Consider the following 21,580-nt stretch of genomic DNA (forward strand, 5'->3'; position numbering starts at 1 on the left):
GTTTGGTATCATGCCGATCTGAGTTGGAATCAAGTTCTGTCACTCCCATGGACAGCGGAGCCTGGTAGGTTACTGTCCATGGGGTCGCAAAGAGTCGGACACGACTGAGCGACTTCACTTCACTCTGTCACATCAGCTCTCTGGGGTTTAGTTTCAGGGCGTTAGTCGCTCAGTCGTGTCCGGTTCTTTGCGACCCCATGGACTGTAGCCCGCAACCTCCTCCATCCATGGAATTTTCCAGGCAACAATATAAGAATGACTCAGTTTCAGTTCAGTTCAGTCGCTCAGTCGTGTCTTTGCGACCCCATGAATCGCAGCCCCCCTAGGCCTCCCTGTCCATCACCAACTCCCGGAGTTTACTCAAACTGATGTCCATCGAGTCGGTGATGCCATCCAGCCATCTCATCCTCTGTCGTCCCCTTCTCCTCCTGCCCTCAATCCCTCCCAGCATCAGGGTCTTTTCCAATGAATCAACTCTTCGCATGAGGTGGCCAAAGTATTGGAGTTTCAGCTTTAGTTTACTCCTCTCTAAAATGGTAACGGAATTCCTGCTTTGCCTGAGTAACAGGGCTTTGAAACTGTGGCAGTCCTTTCATAACCAGAGAACCGGACACATCTAAGTTTTTAAAATGTAATTATCAGTAAGGTTACATTCTTGCCTTCATTCAACAAGGAATACTTCTGTGTGACAGCCCTTTGGCTGGACTTGATAGTGGTAGACAAGATACATATAGTTAGGATAATTACAATCTTTTGTGGTATTGTTCCAATGGTGGAAACTCAGGAATCCACGCTGCCTCAGTATTTCTGAGTTTCCCCAGGGACAGACTCCTGTGCTCCCATGGGAAGGTGAGAGACTCCAGAAAGATAGTGACGTCCAAATAGAAACCTAAGGATGACTAGGAATTAGCTGGGCAGAGAGAAGAGGGAGGAATGTTCAGGAACAGCTTGGACTGTGATCCAGAGGCAAGAGCAAACCTGGCATCTCTGACTAACGGTGGCAGAGAGAGAGGAGAGCGGCAGCTGATGAGCCAAGGAAGTGGTAGCCAGAGCAAAGGAGAGCAGGCTCCACCACTGAACTGCCTGCATCTGGGGCCAAATCCACTGCGTACTCCCCTGTGTCCTCGGGCAAATCATAACTTCTCTAAACCTTCAGTTCAGTTCAGTTCAGTCTATCAGTCGTGTCCAACTCTTTGCGACCCCATCAATCGCAGCACGCCAGGCCTCCCTGTCCATCACCAACTCCCGGAGTTCACTCAGACTCACGTCCATCGAGTCAGTGATGCCATCCAGCCATCTCATCCTCTGTCATCCCCTTCTCCTCCTGCCCCCAATCCCTCCCGGCATCAGAGTCTTTTCCAATAAGCCAACTCTTCGCATCAGGTGGCCAATGTACTGGAGTTTCAGCTTTAGCACCATTCCTTCCCAAGAAATCCCAGGGCTGATCTTCAGAATGGACTGGTTGGATCTCCTTGCAGTCCAAGGGACTCTCAAGAGTCTTCTCCAACACCACCGTTCAAAAGCATCAATTCTTTGGCGCTCAGCCTTCTTCACAGTCCAACTCTCACATCCATACATGACCACTGGAAAAACCATAGCCTTGACTAGATGGACCTTTGTTGGCAAAGTAATGTCTCTGCTTTTCAACATGCTGTCTAGGTTGGTCATAACTTTTCTTCTAAGGAGTAAGCGTCTTTTAATTTCATGGCTGCAGTCACCATCTGCAGTGATTTTGGAGCCTTTAATAAGGAAGAGGATACTTTCTGAGTTATTATGAGGATCTCTTGTGATTATTCACTTTAAAGTGTTCAGTGTTCAGCCTGGAAAGGGCTTAGGAAATTTCGGCCATTGCTATTAGACAAACCGCAATAGCCGAGTGGAAAGCTAGATAAACAGATGAAACATACAGACTGGGCAGAGACAAGATCAGGAATAACTAACTCTTACTGTCTCTCTCTTCTTTACCCTGTTGTTTTTCTTCCCAGGATCTGACATGGTTATATATCTGTTTGTCCAAGAAGGGAGGGGCCTTGTTTTGTTTACTGCTGCGTCCCTGGCACCTAGAACACTGCCTGCCACAGAATTAGTGCTGATAAGGTCTTTCTCCTTGACCTGACCGAAGTCAGGTTCCTCTAAGCCCTCTACTCAACTAGGTTCAACCTGAAGCTTCTGTCTTGTAAAGTGAAGTTTTAGCAAGAATTCTGCGGGGCCAATTTAGCAAAATCTCCAACCCTGGATTTCTGATCACCCTCCACAACTGATCAAATTCTTCATCCTCCATCCTGAATATCTTATCACCTGGGCCTGCCTTCAGCAAGAATCTCACTAGCGTCAGTGTTCCTGCTTAGTCATTTTCCATCCACTGACCCCTAGTCTGTTCATGGGCTATAAATCTCCACTTGACTTTATTGTATTTGGAGTTGAGCCCAATCTGTCTCCCCTACTGCAAAACCCCCACTGCACTGGTCTCTCTTGAGTAGTCTTCCTTGCCGTCCTTAACAAGTACCCTGATTTTTTTTTTTCTTTAACCATGCTCATTGTAGTTACCAAATGAATGAACAAGTTACTATATTGATTTATAGCTGTTGAAAGGCGATATGGCTGGACGCTGGCTAAATGAATGATACAGTCAGCTACAGACAGACACTGATAAATAAGTCAATGATCAATACAAATAGAAATACGTAGTGAACACATAGAAACACACAAAGAAACAGAGATGAACTGCAGGTGTGTGAGTGACATGAACACTGATGATAAGTCCATGCAGATAATATACAGATCAGTGGTTCTGAACCTGGGGTGCACATTCAAATCACCTGGAAGCTTTTCTAGACTCTACTTGTCAGGCTCGGAGAGAACCAGGGCTGGGAGTGGGACCAAGGATTTTTAAATAATCCCCCAGGTGACTTGAAGCTCACTCTGGACAGACAGACTGGGGTAGAGAATGGGGAACTGGTGTGAGTGCAGGGACGTAAACAAAGCTAGGAATCCAGGAGACAGAGCCAGAGAGGAAAGGGTACAGGCTCAGGAACAGAGCTCTCCACTGTGTAAGAAAATGAAGTCTAGAAGTAGAGAGAGGCGAGCAGTGGAAACAGGTCATAAACCTATTCCAAGCCCTTTGGGAGCGGGGAATATATGTGCAGGCCATCCTTCTGCCTGTCTTGGTCTGTGAGAAACTGGTTCAAGGTCAGCACTATGTCCATGCCTGGAGGGTTCCTCCACCTAGGCTGAACAGAAGCCTCCCTTTCTCTCCTCCTTCCCTCCTCGTTAACTCCCTGCACACACTTTGAGCAACCAGAGGATTATCTGAAGCCAAACAGCCATTCCCTGGCGGTGGTCCTTAGTGTCACTAAAGTTGGAGTAGAAGAGGAGGGGCGCTAGAGAGGTCAAGCTGATGGTGGTGGTGGTTAGTGGTGGTGGCACAGAAAGGTCCAGGTCTAAAGGGGCCGAGAAATAGGGAGCCAGAGGGGCCAGCCGGCGAGGAGGGCGCGAATGAACAACAGGAGAGTCAGTTCAGTTCAGGTCAGTCGCGTCCGACTCTGCGACCCCATGGACTGCAGCACACCAGGCTTCCCTGTCCATCGCCAAGTCCCGGAGTTTACGCAAACTCATGTCCATCGACTCGGTGATGCCATCCAACCATCTCATCCTCTGTCATCCCCGTCTCCTCCCGCCTTCAATCTTTCCCAGCAGCAAGGTCTTTAAAAAAAAAAAAAAAAAGGAGACGAAGAGGCACCGATGGGCCGGGAGCCACTGGACCGGTAACCCAGAGATGCTGGCCCACCGACGGCCGCAGGGGGGCAGCCGCGAGCACCCTCCAGCACGGCCGCCCCGCCCCGCCCCGCCCCGCCCCCAGGAGGCTCCGCCCCCGCGGCCGGCGCCCCGCCCTGCGCGCTCGGGCAGGCTCGGGCGGAGGCAGCGGCGGCGGCGGCGGCGGCGGCAGGCACGGGCGGGCGCGCTAAGGGCCGGAGTCCCGGCAGCAGGTGGGCGCGGGGAAGGCTGGCGGCGGCGGGCCCGGGACTGCCGGGCGGCGCTCGGGCCGGACGCACCGGCCTTGAGGAGCGCCATGGACTTCAACATGAAGAAGCTGGCGTCGGACGCTGGCATCTTCTTCACCCGGGCCGTGCAGGTGAGGAGGCCGTTGGCCCTGGGCCCCGCGCGGCCGGCGGGCACCCCTGTAACAGAGCCCGGGGCCGCGGGACAAGGCCCTCGCGGCCGCCGCTCCTTCCCGGGTCGCCCTAGCCCCCCACCAGCCTTCCTTCTCTTCTACGCTGCCCAGTCGAGAGAAGGAGCCCCGGGGCGGCCGACTGCACTGCCCTGTACTACCCTCTGCTTGGCCCGGGGGCCGAGGAGTGAGCTGGGCCTGCCTAGACTCAGCTGCCTGGGCGGGAGGTGTCAGCCTCCCTCTTTGCGACCTGCCGGGACCGAGTTATCCCGCTGCCCTCGCGCCCGCCCCGCCCCGGTGGGGTCTCTGATGATGAGAGCAAAAGGCACCAGGCGGCTCCTGCCACCCTCCCACTGGCCAGCAGTGACCCTGACTCCTGGCCGGCGTTTGGAGGCCTGAGTTCCAGGCCCAAGGACTTGTGCCCCCAGGCTCCTGAGCCCTTCTCTGAGCCTCAATCTCCACACCTGTACAATGGGCTGTTGGAACTGATTCCCTCGGGTCCCTTTTATACGCTTGCATAGTCAGTCCGGAAGCCAGGAGGGCTGGGGTTATTATTTCCTCTCTGCTCCATGGCAGGCCTGTTTCCTCGTATTTCCCCAGCCCCAGGGGAATGAGGAGAGGGCTGGGGTCTAGCTGCGTGCCCTCCTTGGGGAGCTGTACGCTGGGTGACGCTAGGATTAGAACAAGTCCTATCCATTTGGGGGCAAGGAGAGAAACTGAAGCAGCTTATCGGTGAAGACCGGGAGTCAGCTGTGGGCGTGGATGCCCCCTCTTGTGACTTTGAGAAGGGTGGGGGCTTCACCTCTCGGGGCCTCAGTTTTTCAGTCTTTTGAAAATGGCCTCAGCAACCCCTCCCTCCCAGCATGGATGTGAGTGTCCCTGGCACTCCGTGTGGATGTGCTCACTAGAGGCAAGTCACTCTTGCTGTAATGTGCCTAGTATCGCACCCGTGCAGCCTGTGACCTTGGGCCAGTCACTTCTCTGGGAGCCTGCACGTGCCCTTCTGTCCATCAGGAGTGGCACCAAGTCTGCCTCCAAGGGTGGCCGCAGGCTTGGGGCTTGGCCCAGTCACCGCGCCCCGGGAACAGATCCTGTCATTTGTCCTTGCTGTGGTGGTTGGTTCTCTGGAGGAGCCCAGCCCCAGACCGTCTCTTGGAAGCCCACGTGCCCGTGTTTACTAGAAAGCGCAGCATCCCGTTGAGGATGGGTGCCCCAGAGAGGGTTTGCTGCCCTGGGTTCCCAGCCCTGCTGGTGACCCCAGCCTTAGTGGGGATGCCTGCAGCCTGGAGCTCATTGGCCAGCCCCAATCCATCCAGAAGGTGGGGAGTTCGCCCCCTGTGTTGGTATGGCAACCACTTTATCTCCCGCATCTGGGAAGAACCTGATCTGCCAGTTTCCGGCTACTGTGGGGCCCTAGCACCCGATCCTGCCAGGTCTGCAGAGCCTGGGGCGTGGGGAGGCTTGGGCCCCGTGGCCTGGTCGGGGCAGGCCCACTGGGTCGCCCATACTGGCATGGGAGCCAGTGTCCAGGCCCCCCGCCTCCAGGGCGGAGGAGGGAGCTGGGAGCTTTATAAATAGAGGCTTTCTCTGGCTCCAGCCGCCCACCCCCTGCTGCTGCCATCTTGCAGGGAGCAGCCTCGGACTCTGCAGTCATAAGCCTCTGAAGCCTGGGCCCTTTCTCTTGGCAAGAATGGGGCCAGGTGGCAGCCCGAAGAAAGAGGGGCTTGAAATGTGACCTGGGCAGGAGAGCCCACTCTCAGGCCAGTCGGCCCTGGGGTAGGAGTCAGCCAGAAGGGACGAAGGGTGGTTTAGTATCGATGTTTGGGCAGCTCCTCTGCGTGGGTGCCACCTTGCCAGGTGGAAGGACATGCTGGGCAAGCGCTCAGCCCTTCCAGGTACCGAGGGCACTTTGAAAGAGCCTCACCTCATCCCTACCCCGTAAGGAACAGAATCTGGGAGAAGCAGCGGGAGGCCGGATCCCTTCTGCATGCGCGATCCTAGGGTGGTCTCTCAGTCCCCAAACTGTGGAAGGGTTTGCAGAGTTGATCGCGGTGATGGGAACAGCTCAGCGAAGGGCACCCAGGCAGGGAAAGCTAAAGCATATTCGGGTAAGATGCCAGGGAGCGGGCAGTGGGCGGCAGAAGTGCTAGTACCAATGCTGTCCGTAGTACTGACTGTATTACTAGGAGCGGAGGCAGGAGTGACGATAATGAAAGCCAGGGAGGCTGCAGCATTGTTTTCATCCGAGCCGGGCAGGCAACAGTGGACGTGGGAGGGATGCCCAGGACGTTGGAAAAACCTGGTTGGACTTTGAACGTGGGTGGATGTGTAGTGTGAGGGGCAGGTGGCCAGGCGGGAAGTGCTGCCCATAACCGTGGCAAGAAGGGGAGGAGATACTGAGCGTGACACCATCACCGGAATCAGAGCAGCTGGCCCCATTGGGGTAAGGACGTCCCTAGGTGGCTCCTGGGAGCTGAGGAGGGACCTGCAGGAGATCTTTTATTGATGATGATGACGACGTTGACACCAGTTGACATTTATCAGGCCTGTGCTGTGTGCTGACCATAGAACTAAGCACCTCCCGAATATTCTATGAGATGGTTCCTGGTATCACCATACCCCCGGTGGAAACTGAGGACCAGAGAGGTGACTTTGTCTCTGAGCCTCAGTTTTCTCATCTGGAAAATGGGGCTAGTGCCACCCCTACCCTCAAAGAGGCTGGGTGAGGGCAGGCCTGTTCAGGGCCCAGCTCTGGGAGGCCCCGGTTTGTGGAAAGTGAGGAAGAAGAGTCAGGAGAGCAGGGAGGGAGCCAGGTAGGGAGCCGTAGGCTCTGACCCCTGCCCACCTGGCCCTGCAGAGAGAAACCCAAGCCCCCATGCATAATTGATGGCTGCTGAGCTGGAGCGGCCTGAAGCCGGTGGGGCCTCCCGCTCCTTGCAGCTGGAGCTGTCCTTCGCCTCTGGGTGACTCAGGGCTGCCAGATCATCTGAGAAGGGCCTCCAGACCCCCAGCCTATGACGACCCTGACTCCAGTGCAGCCTGCCTCTTGCCTGGCCTCGGTGGCCCCTTCTGTGAAATGGGAAACTTGCCCGTGCTGAGCGCCAGGTCAGCACTGTCTGTTGTTGTCAGAGCTGATCTTGCTCCTGTGCGGTTTGTCTCTGACCATCACCCACCACGGCTGGACAGGGCCTGTAAGATCAGAAGGGCCAGGACCTGGGCTGGTTTCTAGCTGTTCTATGTGGCCCCCATGGCCTCAGCCAGCTCGGAAGGGGGACCCTGTGACATCCTGGTCTCTCCCTGGCTTCAGGGCGGGGCTGCCGAGCTTCCTGGGCCTGGGCGTGCCCAGCAGTTGGCTCGGATGAGTTGGCACTGTTCCCCATGTACCATGCCAGTCAGCAGAGGCATCCTCCATCCCACTCCTCTCCCTTCCCATCAGATCTTTACAGCATCAGCCCTTACACTGGGCACCGAACTCCCTGCCAGATCCTTACCTTCATATCTTACCCACATCTTTTTTATTGCCTTCTCACAACCTACGAGGGAGATGCTATTCCTTATTACTCCCATTTTCAGCTTCAGAAATTGATGCTCAGAGAGACAAAGCCGCTTGGCCCAAGTCACACTGCTCATCAGAACTGAGACTTGAATCATGTTCCTCTGGTTCTGGAACCTGGGTTCTTCCCACTCACTCCCCCAGGACCCCTTCCCCGGGGCTCCCAGCTGCCCTGGCGCCTGCTGATCACCCCAGACCTTGTTCTGTGCCCCTTGTGTCCCTGAGCGCTTGTTACCAAGTGCTTTTCTCCAGGGTCAGGCTGGGAGGACCCTCCGTGATGGCCTACTAGCTGCTCCTTAAGTTGTGTTTGATTTTGTACAGGTGTGCATTTGGGGGGCAGGGGGTGTCTGTATCTTTCATTGGATTTCTGAAACAAACTGGGATCTGCCGGCTCTGGCCCAACCATCTCATGTCACAGAGGAGCAAGCTGAGGCCCAGGGCAGGGTTGCAGTTTGATCGGGGTCCCAGAGCGGATGGGCTAGACTGGTTCCTGGACCAGAGGGCCTGAGTTCCAGCCAGGCAGGAGGGGTAGATGGGTGGGGCAGGGCTGGTCCTCACCTCCCCCCTGCTGAGTCTTCCACCCCTGGGTGCTCCCCCCCCCACCCTCCGCTCACAGTTCACAGAGGAGAAATTCGGCCAGGCCGAGAAGACCGAGCTTGACGCCCACTTTGAGAGCCTCCTGGCCCGGGCAGACAGCACCAAGAACTGGACCGAGAAGATCTTGAGGCAGACAGAGGTGCTGCTGCAGCCCAACCCCAGTAAGTGGACATGGCCCAGCCCTGGGCAAGGGGCAGGGCGCCGCCGGCAGGGGCCCAGCTGCTGAGGCTGTGCAGGTGGGCCTGGGCAGCAGGCTGGACTTGCGTTAGACTCTTGGGGATTAAGGCTGCGGTCGGTGGCATGGGAAGGGGGAGTGGTCCCCATTAAAAACAGCAGTCTGGGTGTTGGGCTCCACAATGCACTCACTCTCTGGGACGTGGAAATGCAAGTTTTGCACCGAGGAGTTGAAGCCTGAAAACTAAAACATCCCTGGGAGAAGAGGCAGGAGAAACGGGAGACTAGTCACTGGGGAGCAGGCAGCGAGGGTCAGGGACGAAGGCCCGTCCAGGGTCGCACGAGAGCACAGGGCAGGCCCCGCAGCTGCAGGGGAACCTGTCCTGGGGTCTGGAGACGCGTCTGCCTGTATATCTGCTCTTAGCTAAGGCGGTGTGCTCAGAGCTTCCTGGGTCTGGCCAGAGCACTGTTTGCACGTGTGGTGTGTGCACGCGTGCTAAGTCGCTCAGTCATGTCTGACTCTTTGGACCCTGTAGACTGTAGCCCACCAGGCTCTTCTGTCCGGGGGGGGTTCTCCAGGCAAGAATCCTGGAGTGGATTGCCATGCCCTCCTCGGGGGGATCTTCCACACCCAGGGATCGAACCCGTGGTTCTTAGGTCTCCTGCATTGGCAGGCGGGTTCTTCACCACTAGCGCCCCCTGTGTGTCACTCTCTGTGAGTCCATATTCTAAGGAGGGGGACGTGGAAGGCCCGCCACCGCAGCTGGGTGACCTCAGGCAGGTACTCCACGTCTCTGGGCCGTGGCTTCTCCTTCCCCGTGAGGGGTTTCACAGGGTCAAGAGCCCGTCTCAGAGGGTGGGGAATCAGCATGAGAATGTCCTGCTAGTCACCAGGCTGGGCGCCCCTGTGGGCCAGTGCTGGACTGGCCTTGGGCTCCTCCAGAAGGGCCCCGGGGCTTAGGCTGCTCTCTCCCACAGGCGCCCGAGTGGAGGAGTTCCTGTACGAGAAGCTGGACAGGAAGGTGCCCTCGCGGGTCACCAACGGGGAGCTGCTGGCGCAGTACATGGCCGAGGCGGCCAGTGAGCTGGGGCCCACCACCCCCTACGGTGAGCCGGTCCCCGCGGCCGGGCGGGCCCCCAGTCTCTGGCCCTGACCTCCCTCCCTCCTTTCCTTCCTTTCTCTGGTCTTGCATTTACACGTGTGCTGCCTGGATTCATCCTCCTTGCAAATACCTCAGTCAACAGAGGTGACAACGGTGAAAAATAGAAGCCTCCTGGGACTTCCCTGGTAGTCCAGTGGCTAAGACTCCATACTTCCAGTGCAGTGGGCCTGGGTTCTGTCCCTGGTCAGGGAACTAAGACCCTGTAGACCACATGGCACCCCCCCCCAAAAAAAAGAGCCTCCTTTACCCACCTTTAGTTTGTGTGCATTTTTTAATGGGATCGTATTATCTTATGTGTGCGATTCCACAACCTGATTTTTAAACTTGGTGTTGCTTCACGGGTTATCTGTTCACAATAGCACTTAAAAGAGCCGCTTCAGTCTTTGCTTTTTGTTGAAGTTTTATTGAGGTACAATTTATGTACTGTAAAGCACACTTGCTTTAAGTGTGTAATTTGGTGATTTTTAGTATATTTACAGAATTGTACAAACATCCCTCAATCCGGTTTATTTTAAATTTTTTAATTAATTAATTCTGAATTAGAATGCAGTTGACTTACAGTGCTATGTTAGCTTCAGGTATACAGCGCAGTAATGCTGTCATATACACGGATACATGCTCCTTTTCAAAGTCTTTTCACTTTGGGTTATTCCAAAATATTGAGTATAGTTCCCTGTGCGCTACAGCTGGCCTTGCTGGTTATCTGTTTTATAAGTAGTAGTGTGTATGTGTTAATCCCAACCTAATTTACCCCTCATTCCCGCCCCCCGCCACACGTCCCAGTTTCTCCTTTGGTAACCATGTTTGTTTTCTATGTTTGTGAAGTCCGTTTCTGTTTTAGAAGTTCATTTGTATCATTTTTTAAGATTCCACGTTGGTGTGGTATCATAGTACTTGTCTTTCTCTGCCCAGTATGACAATCTCTGGGTCCATCCATGTTGCAACAAATGGCACTATTTCATTCTTTTTTTTTTTTTTTAATGACGAGTGATGTTCCATTGTATATATTTATCACATCTTTTTATCCATTCGTCCCTTGACAGACATTTAGGTTGCTTCCATGTCTTGGCTACTGTAAATAGTGCCACGATGAACATCGGGGTGCAGGCAGCTTTTCCGATTACTGTTTTCTCCAAGTATATACATGCCCAGGAGTGGGATTGCAGGATCATATGGTAGCTCTGTTTTTACTTTCTGAGGGCGCCTCCATACTGTCCTCCAGAGTGGCTGTGCCAGCTTACATTTCCACCAGCAGTGTAGGAGGGTCCCTTTTTCTCCACACCCTCTCCAGCGTTTATTATTTGTAGATTTTTGATGATGGCCATTCTGACTGGTGTGAGGTCATACCTCACTGTAGTTTTGATTTGCATTTCTCTAATTGCAATGGTGAGCATCTTTTCGTGTGTCTTTTGGCCATCTGTATGTCTTAATCGATGTGTCTGTTTAAATCTGCCCATTTTCCACTGGATTGTTGGTTTTGATGATGTTACGCCTCATGAGCTGTTTGTACATCTGGATTGCTGTTTTGTTACTATTCTCCCTGTATCTCAGGTCTTTTTTGTTTGATCCTCTTTCACTGACTTCTTTTGAGTTAAAAAGAGATTTTCCAGTGTAACATTCTGATTTCTTTGCTCCTTTTTTTCTTTAACTTAAAACATTTTTCTTAGTGGTTTTAAAACTTGAATCACAACATGCGCTTTAACGTAACACAGTCTACTTGAGAGTAATGCTAACTGAATTCCAGTCAAATATAGAAGCTTTGCTCCAGGATAACTCCCTTTCCTCCCTCTTCCTCTGTGCTCACATTGTCATACATACTATGTCTCAACAATACAGTTTTATAATTACTGTTTTATGCGATTGTCTTTTAAGAAAGAGGGAAAAACACACCGTCTTTTGTGTGTGTCTGTCTAGTCACCTTTACTGCAGCCCTGTATCCCTTTATGTGGATTCACACTACCCCCGAGTGTCGTCTCACTGGTATGTGAAGTTTTTCCTCCGTGGCAGGTCTGCCAGCAGTGAATTCTTGTAGCCTTTGTCTAACTGGGAATGTCTTTATGTTCACTTTTGGAGGGCAGTTTTGCGGTGTCTAGAATTCTTGGACGAGAGTTTTTTCCTTTCATCACTTTGAGTATATTCTCTCACTATCTGACCTCCCTTGTGTCTGATAAGAAGTCGGTTCAAATCTGCCGTTGAACCCTTCTAGTGATTTTATTTTTTTTTTTCATATCAGTTGTTAAACTTTTCAACTCTAGCATTTTCACTTTTTTAAAATTTTAATCTCTTGATTGACATTTCTTATTTGAGAAGTCATTGTCATCATACTTAAATCTCTTTAAAAAAGTTTTAATTGGAGGATGATTGCTTTACAATGTTGTATGAATCTTAAATCTTTAACCATGGTTCTATTTTTTATTTTTTGATTGAAGTATAGTTGATTTTAATATGTGTTTGTTTCTGGTATATGGCATAGTGATTCAGTATTTTTGCAGATTATATTCCATTATAGGTTCTTATAAAGTAATGGCTGTGATTCCCTGTGCTGTGTGGTATATGCTGTTGCTTATCTATTTCATATACAGTAGTTTTATCCTATACCAGAATTCATCCCTCCCTACCACTATGGTTTTGGTGGTTTTTGTTTTTTCTTTTCCACTTATTTGTAATAGCTGCTTAGAAGTCTTGTCTGCTAAATCTAATATCTGGGCCTCCTAGGAGATAGTCTCTGTTGATTGCTTTTCTTTCCCTGTGTATTGGCTGTGCTTTCCTATTTCTTTGCGTGTCTTATAATTCTTCTTGGGTTATTAGTGCTGTTTGTTTCTTTAGAGACGTACCTGAGCTAATTGTTTCGAGTCTGTGTTCTTTGCTGTATGCAGCTACTGATGTCTCTGCTTATTTTTCTACTTATTCTTTTTACTTTTAAGCCTAGCTTCCTAAGGGTTGCTTCCAGGTCAGCACATGTTGGTGGGCAGCTAATGATTCATCAGAAGTCATGCTTAGACATCTTGCACCATTAAGGCTTTGCCGATGAATTTATGAGTGGACTGGGGAACACACTCAAGTTCAAGCAGTTTATATGTGTGCCTAGCTTTTACTTCGTGAATGTGCAAAGCCTCCCACTAGCCAAGAATGATTTGGTAGCTGGGGCTCTCTCCTGTGCCTCCCATGCATGCTACACACAGGCACGGCCTTCTAGACCAGCAGAGCTGTCTGGAGTGTATCAAGGCTCACTGTGGCCGTCTCATCTCCCCGATCTCCTGTTAAATTTCTGGCAGGTCTGCTGCTTATTCCAGCCAGTCCTCCAGCTTCATGTTAGCTGTGATGTTGGCCTTTCCTGATTATTTGCCATTAAGATCATTACTGCTTATGACCATGTCTTGTGGGTTTTTCTGTGTTCCAGCCAAAATCAAGTCCTCCCACTCCAGCAGCTTCAGGGCTCACCCCACCCTGATAGAGGGGCACACCACAGAGCTTGGAGAGAGGGGAGCACGTCCAGGCTAAAAAGCCACCATCTCCATGGTTCTTACCAAGGTCCTGTAGTTCTGGAGTAAATGCTTCTCAATTTGTTACTTGCCTTTGGTCAATTTCCAGAGTCCAGAAATGATTGCTTTTGACAACTGTGTCCAGTTTTGTTTTGTTTTTGAAGGAGATAGATAAATAGGTAAGTTTTTGGTTTTTGCCATACTGCGTAGGACCAAACCTACGGCCCCTGTAGTGGAAGTGGAGTCTTGGCCATTGGGCCCCCAGGGAAGGCCCTGTGTCCTTCCTGGGGGGAGGGTTTGCTGAGCCCCTCCCTCTGCCAGTCCCAGCCCCCTTCTTTCTAACGGCTGAGAAGTGTTCTGGTTTTGGGGGGGGGTCCCAGTATTTACTGGTCAGTGGGTATGTGGATATACAGATTTTCTCCCATTTTCCCAGGCCAGTCATTTCTGCTCTTGCCTCTCAGAACATCTCTCTCAGAGCTCTCTCCTCCCTCCTGGGAGCCAGAGCGGAGTTCAGCCTGCCTCCTCACCCCCGACTCTGCTTCTCAGGGAAGACGCTGATCAAGGTGGCGGAAGCGGAAAAGCGCCTGGGAGCGGCCGAGAGAGATTTCATCCACACGGCCTCCATCAACTTCCTCACGCCCCTGCGCAACTTCCTGGAAGGGGACTGGAAGACGATTTCGGTGAGGAGCCTGGGGCTGCATGCCTCCTGGGGACCCTGGCTGCCCTCTCCTCAGAGCCGCGGAACCCAGCCCGGGACCCCGCAGCCCTTAGGGGCTCCCCAGACGTGGCTCTTGTGGACCGAGTGGCCTGGAGTGTTTGACCTCGCCTGTCCAGGCCTCAGTTTCCCTGTCTTGGCCAGATGGTCCTATGGGCTGGTCCCGCTGGGGCCGGGGGTCTCCCATGGCAGCCGTGGGGCTCACGTCCCTGATTCCCCCCAACCCTGCCCCACAACAGAAGGAGAGGCGGCTCCTGCAGAACCGGCGTCTAGACCTGGATGCCTCCAAAGCGCGGCTCAAGAAGGCCAAGGCTGCTGAAGCCAAAGCCACGGTAGGCGTCCTGCTGGGCCGGAGCGGGCGGAGGCTCCGGGTGGAGGCTCGTGATGTTTGGCATGACCTCCCTCCCCGTCGAAGCCTGGCTGGGGGGCACTGCTCGGGGCAGACCACGTCAGGTCATGCCCGTCTGCTCCCACCTCCGACAGAACCCTGCCGACCCAGAGCTCTGGGTTCCCAGGGCAGACACTGGGTTGAGGAGTGGGTGGTGGGTAGACCCACGACACCCTCACCTGAGCTCAGGGCAGCCCGCAGCCCTCCCAGATAGACAGCCAGTTGGCTTCTCGCATGCCCCCCGCGCTGCCCTCCTTGGATGCTCAGCTCTGTTCCCGGCTCTGCCCGGGCATGGCTCTGCTACTAACCGCGTCCCCCCCTTTGCCGCCGCTCCAGCGCTGTTCCCCGGGCGCCCCGTCCTGTCCTCAGGCTCCATTGCGCTGGTGTGGAGGTCCCAGAGCTGGGCTGCTCGCCCGCCCAGGGGCAGGTCTTGGGGCCCTTCAGGGAGCCCCATGTCGCTGGATGGAGCTGGGGCTATCTTGGCTCCCCTTCTGCTCAGCCAGGCCGATGGGATGGAGCGTGGCACACGGTGACCAGGGCGAGGCCAGGGTTTGGGAGAGCTGGGCCCCAGGGGCCCGGGCTGCTCGGGGTGCAGGGGCTGCAAGGCCGCCTCACACCCCGAGGTGGGAACTCCTGTGGTCAGGTCTGGAACACACCAGGGACACTGGCACCTGCGCCCGGCGCGGCCCTCAGCCAGGGAAAGCCAGGTCCCCCTGCTGCCCAAGAGTTAGTTATAGCCCCTGGCCCTCCTCGCATTCCCCTCCCTTTGTGTGGCCCCCGGGGGCCACAGAGCCTGGTCAGTGCCCCTGGCAAGAGCTGTGGCGCCTCACCCGGGTGTGTGGAGTCCAGACCGGAGGCAGAGCCTTAGCCACCGGCGTTGGGTTGGGCTTAGGTAGGATGAGCTGTGGCTGCCTGAGCCCACCTTGGTGGGACAGGCTCCCCACCCCTCAGGGCCGGGCAGCTGTCTAGAGTCCCTTGGCTAGGACAGGCCTTCCTCTGTCCGCCAGGCCAGGGAGCGCTTCCTTCATCACCGGAGCGGCACAACCTCCGGTCCGGCTGGTTGGCCCAGACCAGCTCCGAGTGTGTGGCTTTTAGCAGGACGCCCCCTCCCAACCTGGGCCCTGGTACAGCATCCCAGGGGGCTCCAGCCCAGCAGGGCACCCCCCGCCCCATCCACCCGCCACCCCTCAGCAGCCACACTCCAGTCAGGACTCCCGCCTGCCTGCGCTGTGGACTCACTAACTCTTTGTTTTTGTTCCTTGCCGTTCTGCTTTGGGTAACTTGGCTCAGTGTGAGGGAGATGTGAGTATACCTGTCCCACGTGCTGTGCTGCTTCTGGTTTGCCCACCTTGGCCTGGGGCCCTCGGGGCCGGGCCAGGCTGGGCCGGCCAGGCCAGGGAGGGCCGTCCTCCGGGCCTTTTGCAAAGCAGCTGGTCTCCCACCGGGGCCTCCACCATGTGTAGCCTCTGGTCTGGGGGGACGCCAGGCGTTGGAGCCTGTTGAGTCAGCTTTTTGCAAATGTCAACCGCCTGTCACTCTGTCCATCCATGCATCCATCTGTCCATCCTCATGTCGGGGGAGGGGCCTGGTTCTTGCTGCAGGAAGGAGAGATGATGGGGTGTGTGCGGAGGTATGGATGGAGCAAGCTGGGTGGGGTAGGGGCGGGCCCTGCCTGGAGAATGGTGGGTCTAACTGGGGCCTCGGAGTGAGATGAGGCTGGCCCGGGGAAGAGGGGCCTGAGGACTGCCGGGGGCGAATGGGTCTGTGTCCTGCCCGAGGTTCCAGGCTGTCCCCTCCTCGGCATCTGTTCTCCCAGGCTCCCCAGTGTGTCCACCCTCTTGGTCTTTGTCCCAACCCACTGAGACCCTCACTCAGCCTGCCTCCTGTGCAGGTTGTTGGCGTGGGGAGAAGGAGGTCCGTGTTACCTGTCCGTAGCCTCCTGTCCATGGGGTTGGGGTGGGGGTGCTCCTGGCATCTCCCTGGGGGAGACTCTAGGGCGGCCTCCCGGCCTGGCCCCCGCCCCACATGACTCCCCCCTCCCCCGTGAACTCTGTTCCCCGCCAGACGGTGCCTGACTTTCAGGAGACTAGACCGCGTAATTACATTCTCTCGGCCAGCGCCTCCGCGGTAAGCGCCCCCGCCCGCGCCCCGGCTCCCCCCTCCCTGCCCCCATCCCCAGCACCCGGGGCCTGATGCCAGTCAGGAGAACAGCAGGCAGAGGGTCAGGCAGGGGCTGCCTGGGCCCTGTGCCCTCGCCCCTCTCTGCCCAACGCTGAAGGTGAGCCTGGCCCGCTGCCCCACGCAGCCTGGTGGACTCCGGGGGCCCCGAGAGTCCACCCACCCCCACTCAGCACCCACCTCTGAGAGCCAGGTGCCCCCTGCACCCAGAGGACAGGAAAGAGGTCCCGGCCTGGCCTGCCGGGAGGTCACAGACCCTTGGACAGGACTCGGGGACAACGCTGTCGGTCCAGCGGCCCCCAGAGCACATCGGCTAGGTGTCAGGAGGCGCCCAGAGGCCTTGAGATGGAGCAGGGCCCCGTGGGAAGGTAGACCCGGCGGGGAGGGGGTAGGGGAAGAGCAGCCCGGGGCTAGGCCCCCAACGTGGGGGAATGAGACCCCCGAGGTGGGGGAACGGGCGTGTCCCGAGCTGGCCCCTCTGAAGCTGAACATGAAGGCAGCGGTGGGTGGGTGGGCAGGTGGGACTGGGATTTAAGAGGGTGGGCGGGGCGGGGCGGGGTCAGGAGGACTTTGAACGTCTGGTATCTTTTTTTCCTACAGCTTGTTGAGATCTTGGTGTTTACTGTTTAGTTGGGGAAATAGGCAGAGGACACCTGTCCCGTCATGCCTGTCGAAACCAGTGCTGGGCCTTTCTCTGCCTCTCTCTGTCCCTCCTTTCCCCGTGGGTGACATCCTCCTGCACCACCCGCCTCCCCGCGGGCCTCTCCATCTGTCATAAGCATGTTGCTGTGTGTGTGTGTGCGCGCGCACACGCGCGGTCCCTTGTCCCCTGGGGGCGTTAACCGCCCTGTAGTGCCCTGGCCCCCTGTGGCTGGCTCGCCCACGTGTGTTCACGTGGAGGTCACTTCCCGTGTTGTGCATTCTGCCGAACGGTGCTGGGGTGGGGACGCCTCTGTCCCAGCCAGGCTGGCCTGGGTTTTGCTCTCCGTGCCCCCCAGGCCCTGTGTTAGGGTAGCAGCAGGCCGGAGGAACGGGCCTCCTAAGCCATGGTGGGGGGAGGGGGGTCTTTCTTCTTTAGACTCTGGAGGACACTTGCCGCCCCCCTTCCTGGGCCAAGTGGAAGGAGGACTATCCAGGAGGGTGGAGACGGCCCTGTTTTTTTCTTGTGCCTTTGAACCCCAGTCTGACTCTGGCACGAGGCTGCCTTTCTCTGCCGAAGGACGGAAAGGTTCAGTGACTGGTCTAGGGTCACACGGTCCTGCCTCCCAGCCCAGCAGCCTCAGCAGAGCGTCAGGGTGGGGTGGGGGACGCTCGGTCTCCCTGGAGACCCCAGTCCGAGCCTGGGGGCTTGCCTGTAGGAGAAACCCAAGCAGGACTTCCCAGCTGGCTGTCCCCCCTCCCCGCATGTGGCATGTGGGACTGGATGGACTGTGACGTCAGAGCCCCCCTCCCTCTCACACCAGGCCTCCCCCCAGCCTCAGCTCCTGGTGGGATTGTGGGGAGGACATTGGGAAGCGTGGGGGGTAGGAAGAGGTTGCGGCGGGGGGGGTCTCGGGAGCTGGGGCAGGGGCCTGGGCTCTGGGGTACAGCCATCCCCCACCTCCCTTCCCCTCCCCTGCTGACCGCTGCCCCCTCCCTCCCCTGCTGACCGGTCCTGTTGTGGTCTCTGCAGCTCTGGAATGATGAGGTGGACAAGGTGAGTCGGGGCTCAGGGAAGAAGTGGGGTGGGGAATGGGAGTCCAGGCTCGCCTGCTGTCATCGGGGGCAGGTCTGCGTCTAGTTCTGAGCTCTGCCCTGCAGCCGCTGGGGCCATGGTAAGGGGCGGTCACTTCCCTCCGCCCTGCAGCACACCGTGGGCCCTCCGGAGGCCAAAGCAACTGTTGGTTCAATTTGTCCCTGCTGGGTGGTGGCCTCAGATGGACAAATGCATGAGTGTGAAAGGCCAAGGAGGGCGCCCGAGGCTCTATCTGTCCACCCAGCAACTGGCCTCCTCTGGGGGGTTCCCAGGCTGGGCTAAGGCTTCTCCAGGGGGTCAGGGCCCCAGGCCTGAAGTCAGGGGTGAGAGGTGAACCCCTGCCCCAATGTCTGCATCCTGGGGTGGGGGTGTGGGGAAGTCCATCTACCACAGAAGGGAAGAGGAGACAGCTCCCGGGCGGCTCCAGGGGCGGGAGGAGTCTGGTGGGAGGCCGGCTGGGGGCCATTCTTGCCCTCGTGCTCATCCCTGGCCCTTCCTAGGCTGAGCAGGAGCTCCGAGTGGCCCAGACGGAGTTTGACCGGCAGGCGGAAGTGACCCGGCTCCTGCTGGAGGGGATCAGCAGCACCCATGTGAGTCCTGTCCTGTTTCCTCTTTCTTTTGTCCCGTCGTCTTTGCCACCCGTGTGTCGGACACCACGACTCTTAAGATCACGTTGAGGCAGCTAGTGAACCTGGGTGGGGCAGAGCCCACGGTCCTAAAGGTCCCAAAGCAGGGGGTACGGCCCCCTCCCCCGCAGAGAGCAAGAGGCCTGGGCAGAAAATGCTGGATGCCAGGGTCTGTAGAGTATGGGGTGGGGAGTGGGCCGCTTCTTCCACCCGCGGGCGCCAGGTCAGCCACTGCCTCTTCCCTGCAGGTGAACCACCTTCGCTGCCTGCATGAGTTCGTCGAGTCTCAGACCACGTACTATGCCCAGTGCTACCGCCACATGCTGGACCTCCAGAAGCAGCTGGGCAGGTGCCCACCGGGGACCCATGGCTCCCAGCTACCCCGAGCTCAGAAAGCCCCCGTTGACTCCCAGGGTGGGGTGGAGGGCTGCTGACCGTGGTGGGGCATCACCCTCACCTCTGGGCCTGGGCACTTCATCAGGAGGACAGTAAGGGGTGGCTGGCCTTAGGGACCTTGGGTGCAGGTTCTGGGGTAGGGTGGGGGGTTGTGGGGACGGCAGGGGCGTCTCACTTCCCCTTGTTTCCCTCTTCACGCCGCCAGCTCCCAGGGAGCCATGTAAGTAGCGAGGTAGTCTTGCCTCCGCGGCCGTGGGCGTGACCGGTGTTTTGTGGGGCATGTGGGCACCTCCCCTCAACAAGAGGGTGGCTCTGGAGTGCTGAGACAGGCCCCCCCGACTCTCCTCTCCAGATTCCCAGGCACCTTCGTGGGCACCACCGAGCCCACCTCCCCAACCCTCAGCAGTACCTCACCCACCACCGCCGCAGCCACGATGCCCATGGGGCCCTCTGTGGCCGACCTGGCCCCTCCAGGGGAGGCTGCTCTCCGCCTGGAGGAGGTGGCCCCACCGGCCAGCGGAACCCGGAAAGCCCGCGTTCTCTATGACTACGAGGCAGCAGACAGCAGTGAGCTGGCCTTGCTCGCCGATGAGGTGGGCCTGGAAGCCACAGGGATGGGTTGGTGGTCAGGGGGCACAGGCTGGCTTAGGGGGCCAAGGCACCGGAGCTGGGGGCATGGGGTCTGAGGACCCTGAATCACGGGCTCCCCGCCTCTGAGGGGTCTGGGGGGTGGGGGGACAGAGGCAGCTCCAGCTCTGAGGAGGCAGGCTCTCTGATCCGTCTCCATAGAGCAGCTCAGAGGGCGCCCACCACTGGAGGCACAGGGCCCCCTGCGTAGCCGGGGCATGACCCTCCTCCTCTGTCATCCCCTTCAGCTCATCACTGTCTATAGCCTGCCTGGCATGGACCCCGACTGGCTCATTGGCGAGAGAGGCAACAAGAAGGGCAAGGTCCCCGTCACCTACTTGGAACTGCTCAGCTGAGCAAGCCCCCTCCCCCAGGCCCTGCCCTCTGCCCCGGGCGGGGGGAATGGGTGCAGCCCCGCCTCGTGTCTGTTGGTGACCCAGCTGCTCAGCGTGGGGAGGCTCACCCCAGCCCCATCCTGCCCCTTGGCCGTCCAGCTGCGAGGGGCCCCAGAGGCTGAATGATCCCGGCTCCTCCCCCGGCCTGCTTCTGACCTGTTTCTGGAGCCCCCCAACCCCTGCCTGCGTCCCTGAGCCCCCCAGCTCTCTAGCTCCTGCTCAGGAGGGCGGGCCTGGCTGCAGCAGCTGCGTTCAGTGCCCCGGCCCATGGAGGGGGTCAGTGCAAGACGGGCTGAGGATGCCCTGGGGCGCACCCTTGGCCAGAGAGAGTACCTGCCTTTTAGTTGCCAAAAGCAGCAAAGGAGGCGAGGTAGGCAGGCAGGCAGGTCTGTGGCGGGCCAGGGACAGGGGTGCAGTGCCCCAGGGATGCGCTGCAGCGGAGGGGAGCCTGGCCGGAGCAGCAGCTCTCCGGTGCTAGCCCTCCCCTCCCAGCCCTATTGCTAGAGCCAAGTCTGGTGGCTGCCGCCTGCACTCTCCACACTCACTTTTTAACACATCTTTTTACTCTGCCTGTCTGCTTGCTCTCTAGCCAATGACCAATAATAAACCATCCTCCGTGTGCATGTTGCCTGGGCTCTGGTCACGTCGCGGGCCTCACAGGCGGGAAGGGGAAGAGGAGGCGACACGCTACCACACCGCGCCCTCCTTCTAGGGGAGGAAGTGATGGGTCCCTCCTCCCTCCCAGGGCACCCGTGCTGCTCCTCAGGAAGGGGATGCTGGTCTGCTGCAGCTGCGTCACTGACGTTTTTCCTGAGAAAAACCTACCTGAACTGGGGCAGAGTGAACTGTAAAATGTGCATGACGGTTTACACTTGGGTAACTGACAGCACTTCCCAGGGACCCGGCATTGAGCGCAGCACGTTCATGCCTGTTCTCGTGTCCTCCCAGACAAGCGAGGAAGAAATCAGGGTCACCTCCTCGAGGTTCCGTAACTGCCAAGTGGCCATGCAGGGACTGTAGCCCAGGTTAGTCTAGTTCCCGAAACTTCCCAAGTGATAGCTTCGTTCCACAAGCCAGGTTGCAGAATGAGGCTTGCAGCTGGGCCAAGAACTCTGTGATTAAGTCCCAAGGGGGCCAGAGGCCACCCCACTCAGGGCCCTCTAAAAAGAGGGGAGGCACAGAGCTACAGACAGGAGCAGGGCTTCAGGAAAGGCTCTAACCCAGTGATCAACTCAGCCAGCTGGTAAATGGAGGTGGGGGGTGGGGGCCAAGACCTGGGTAGAAGGAAGACCTGAGTGTCCACCCAGTACCCCCCAGTCCACTCTGGGCCCCTGGACAAGCGGGGCAGAGCAATGCTCTGAGGGCTGGTTAGTCCTTGGGCTC

At 57.0% G+C, this 21,580-nt stretch overlaps 1 protein-coding gene across 9 annotated transcripts; it reads left to right on the plus strand.

Annotated features, from left to right (window-relative positions):
• Positions 1-3,939: 3,939 nt before the first annotated feature.
• On the plus strand, positions 3,940-20,818 carry SH3GLB2 (SH3 domain containing GRB2 like, endophilin B2). Of its 9 annotated transcripts, none has more exons than XM_060411734.1 (13): positions 3,940-4,132; positions 8,338-8,479; positions 9,471-9,599; positions 13,684-13,817; positions 14,092-14,184; positions 16,305-16,367; positions 17,497-17,646; positions 18,091-18,114; positions 18,654-18,743; positions 19,028-19,128; positions 19,381-19,395; positions 19,528-19,768; positions 20,051-20,818. In XM_060411734.1, the coding sequence occupies exons 1-13, from the start codon at positions 4,070-4,072 to the stop codon at positions 20,156-20,158; spliced, it is 1,353 nt and encodes a 450-aa protein (XP_060267717.1). In that variant the 5' UTR covers positions 3,940-4,069; the 3' UTR covers positions 20,159-20,818. The 9 variants fall into 9 exon arrangements, with proteins under 9 accessions (XP_060267717.1, XP_027822130.1, XP_027822132.1 ...); XM_042245594.2 differs by lacking the exon at positions 3,940-4,132 and adding an exon at positions 5,652-6,251; XM_027966329.3 differs by lacking the exon at positions 17,497-17,646.
• The last annotated feature ends 762 nt before the right edge of the window (positions 20,819-21,580 follow it).

Source organism: Ovis aries, chromosome 3 (assembly GCF_016772045.2).
Source record: "Ovis aries strain OAR_USU_Benz2616 breed Rambouillet chromosome 3, ARS-UI_Ramb_v3.0, whole genome shotgun sequence".
Taxonomy (NCBI): domain Eukaryota; kingdom Metazoa; phylum Chordata; class Mammalia; order Artiodactyla; family Bovidae; genus Ovis; species Ovis aries.